The 3,983-nt window shown below is 41.2% G+C and overlaps 1 protein-coding gene across 1 annotated transcript; it reads left to right on the top strand.

Moving 5' to 3' along the window:
- Positions 1-3,257: 3,257 nt before the first annotated feature.
- LOC124930819 (forkhead box protein D1-like) lies at positions 3,258-3,737 on the top strand. The gene has a single exon (XM_047471183.1). It carries the CDS (start codon positions 3,258-3,260, stop codon positions 3,735-3,737), a length of 480 nt encoding a protein of 159 aa, XP_047327139.1.
- Positions 3,738-3,983: the final 246 nt, after the last annotated feature.

Genomic DNA, 3,983 nt, shown 5'->3' with positions numbered 1-3,983 from the left:
TAGTTGTACGCTACTTCTGCTCCACTAATCCGTGCAGATCCGTACGATAGTCAGTTGCATCCAATGAATGAATGTCACGTAAGCAATTATTCTTCCCACGTGTCTTTCAAGTTAAGAGAGAATGACTTATATACCCCCAAAATTAATGATGACTTTATGGGAAAAGACGTCTAACACTAATTAATGGGTCATACCCTTAGGAAAAGTAATGGTTAAGCCATGCGACTCTTGGAAATCTATTTAAGGACATCCTGCATGTGATTGAAAAGTTTCCACTCTCAAAAACCCTAGATTTCTCCAAACTTCTCTCTAAAAACCCTTGTTCATTTTCTGTCTGTTCATCTTCTCTCAAAATGGGCAACAAAATGATTACCCTCGGACATTGTACTTTGTAGGTGAATTTTTCCTCCATGTATACGTTTGATCAACAGGAGGTGGTCGACACGTTCAGATCTCTGGAGTATTCTGGCCTCGGGAAGTATCTCGACTGGTTGTTCATCTTCTACGAGAAAGAAGTCCGAGAGTTCTTTAAATCGGCAACTATGGTTGGCGATTCTGTCACGACAACGGTGAATAATACGGTTATTTCTTTCAACGAGGCGTCCTATGCGAAGTTTTTCGAACTTCCATCGGAGGGCCACACGTTCAATCTGAACCTTCCTTCGAACATTATTACGAAAATGAAGACCGTTTTCTCAGCTGACGGTTCAGAAATCAGATTAAATGGGAGTAAGAAGGTTCTTAAACCCCATTTCATCTTGTTGAACGATGTTGTTGCAAAGACTCTTCAAGGAAGGGCAGGATCTTTCCATCTCTATAGTCAAGATCGTTTTGACTATATGACGGCCATTTCCAAGGGTATTCAGTTTAACTGGGCTTCAACGTTCTTCTTGAACCTGTGTGCGACGATTGATTCCAAGAACGAAGAAAGTGTGAGCTTTTCTTCTCAACTCTGCCGATTGCTGGAACACTTAGTGGCTCCTATGGGGGATTCCGACCCTATTAATTTTAGCTGAGTGTTCAACGTCTTCACCGTCTCCAACACTCTCACTCGGATGAAGAACTCCAAGGAGTCTCTATCTGGCGCATCGAGCCAACAGACGGGTGGAAGATCCGTCACTCGTTCTAAGCAACTGGCTTCTTCTATTCTTTCGACGGGAGCCAAAAGAGCAAGAACCGTGAACGAATTAGAGGCTAGTTCTACTAGTTAGAAAAGCTCTTCGAAGAAACACTCTAGGGAGTTGATAACAGTGTAAAGCAAGGTCCTTCTGCACTTGCTGCTATCCCGATGTCTCCCTTGTCTCCCCCCGCAAGCCAACTGAGAAACCGTCAAAGTCTTCCATTTCAAGAGGAGAAAAGTCTAAGGCGCCAAGGGCATCTATATCTTTGAAGGCTTCGTCCAAGGTAACCCTTACTCCATCTCAGGCCGAAGTGCCTAAGTTTAATGTTCATGTGTTGGAACAAGATGTGTCTGTTTCTGTTCCGTTAGTGGAACCTGCTATCGGGCCAACTGTTGAGCCAGTTGGTCCAAATATTGAAAATCTTGTCAAGATTCCATCTCCTGTCCGTCAACCTGATCCAGTAGTTGCTGAAGCTACCGTTATTACCAAAATAGAGCAGAATGTTGTTCATACCTCTGCTGTTGTTGTCATGTCTGAACAAGCTCTTTCTTTGCCAAATGAAGAGCCTCTAGTACCCAAATAAGTTTAAGTAGAGTCTGTAGTGACAAGAAAGATAGTCCAGTCTAACGCTCTGTCTGAGCTCTTTGAAAAACCCTTACTCCTCATGAGATAATGAGATCCACCAGAAGAGTTGTTGGTATAACCATCGGAGAACCGAGGCCTACTCCAAAACCTGTTGAGGTTATTGGAAAAGTCAAGGAAATTGCAACCAATTCTAATGAGGAGGTCTTAGAGGCAACGTGTACCGTAAACTTAATGATGGATCAGGCCAACATAAAAGCTACTACGAAGATCAATATCTTCAATACCTGGGTTATGAACAGTATGTCCAATAGGTATGATAAAGTCATCAAAAGAAGAGGAATAAGCGAGAAATGGTTTAAGCTGGTCAACATTGAAAAGAGAGTCCTGAAATGGACTAAAACTTCTGAGGTTTATGAAGCTCTAAAGAGAAAGGAGTTGGTTGAAGCCAATCTTATAGGTCGGGCTCTTTTTCCAATACTCGAAGCAAGAAAAGCAACTTTCAATCCTTTGGAAAAGAATGCTAAAGCAGAGAAGAAGGCTTTGAAGAAACTTGGTGACATTATGCAGGACTACACCTCAATCGTTCTCAGGTATGTTCATGAAGTAGATTGCTCAAGGGTAAATCCATTCGGTAACTCTTCAGATGAAGATGATCCGATGCAAATTTCTGATGATTTTGATCTAATTCTTTCGGAAGATGATCAAGTCGCTGCTCATCTCATTGAACTAGGAAGTTTGTCTGTTGAAGAAAAATGCTTTATGGCTCAACCTAGAATTGAACAGTCAGAGGAACCAGTTCAATCTGATCCAATAATTGAAGAAGAAGAGATCAATATCGAACCCGTTCAACAAATTGGAACTCAGGAAGAAGATGTGCTGGAATCCCCTGTTCTCGAATCAGAGGCATCTCTAGTGAAGGAGGCTGAAGCTAGTCAGCCTATTGAAGCAGATTCTGAGGGGGAACCCTCAACAGAAAAGGAATATGTCAAGAGTTCTTCTGCTGAGGGGGAACAAGACAACAATGATACGTCATCTGAAAGTTCTGAAGATATTCCTCGACCGACTCCGGTAATTACAATTGCGAACATTCATGAGAATGTTGTTAATCATCCTCTTCACTCTGATGGTCCGTCTGATCAGATTCACAAGGTGTGTGAAGATATTCTGGGTGATGAAAAAAAGTTTAAAGATGTTTCTTAGGAGGATGAACCAGAACAGTCCTTGCAGGTTCACACTCATGTCAGTCCTATTCGGACCGCTCCCGCCGACTCTCAAGAAGTTTCATCAAATGAAGGAATATCCGTTGGAGGTGCAAAACTATTAAAGTCTATGGCAGAAATGATGAGCACTCTTCAGAAGACTGTTTTGGACTTGTAATCCAAAATGATGAAAATCGAAAAGAATCAAAGATCAAACAATAAGGAATTTACCTCTCTCATTGAAACTCGTAAAGAAATGGAGAAGACTATGTAGAGGAACACGTATGAGATCAACGTCCTCAACAAAACCTACTCCAAATTCAAAAAGAACCTGTTCAAACGGCAGTCCAATATGTTTGATTGCGAAAGGAAATTCAACATTGAACTTCATCAAGAATTTATGGCTGGAGTAAGCTTGATTCAAAGTCAAATGGTTGAGGTTCAAGGTCATATGAATAGAGCTGATGCTAAGCGAATGGAACAAACTGATTCCTTTGCAAGACAAATTCAAGCTGTTGAAGATGCTGAAGCTGCTACTAATAAAGAGAAGAATCTCATTTCCCGTGACGATGATAATGTTAAAAAGGGGGAAGGAAGTTTTAGAGGCGGTGGTAGCAGTAGAGGAGGCATTTCGGCCGGCACCAAATCCAAGAAAAAACCAACTGATGAAGGAAGTTGCAGACCAACCAAAAGAGGTGGAGGTCGCAGCGGTGATCGTGGTGGTGGAAGCGGTGGAAGAGGTGGTCGTGGTGGCCATTCTCTCCCTCCATTTCAAAACCTTCTGAGCGGTGATGGATTCAATTATCCAATCGTGAAAAGGGAAGATCAATAATCTCTCTTCTTCTAAACTATCTTTTGTTGGTTATTAAACTTGGTTTTTGGAATATTGGTTTTTGGAACCTATTTCTGTAGTTTGCGAACAAGTATCATTTTTTCTTTAATTTTATGAGTTCCTGTTTTATCCAATTAATTATGCAAAGTTTTAACATCGTCAAAAAGGGGGAAATTGTTAGGTCAAATTATTTTGACTGAGGGTCAAATTATTTTAATTAACGGTATTTTGATGATGAACTTGTGT

This window comes from Impatiens glandulifera, chromosome 1, assembly GCF_907164915.1.
Source record: "Impatiens glandulifera chromosome 1, dImpGla2.1, whole genome shotgun sequence".
In the NCBI taxonomy this organism is placed as follows: Eukaryota; Viridiplantae; Streptophyta; class Magnoliopsida; order Ericales; family Balsaminaceae; genus Impatiens; species Impatiens glandulifera.
This window is presented reverse-complemented; position numbering and strand designations above follow the sequence as displayed.

Bases quoted from the DNA above. Each gene is read 5' to 3' on its own strand.
- LOC124930819 (XM_047471183.1), top strand. From the start codon at position 3,258: ATGTTTGATTGCGAAAGGAAATTCAACATTGAACTTCATCAAGAATTT.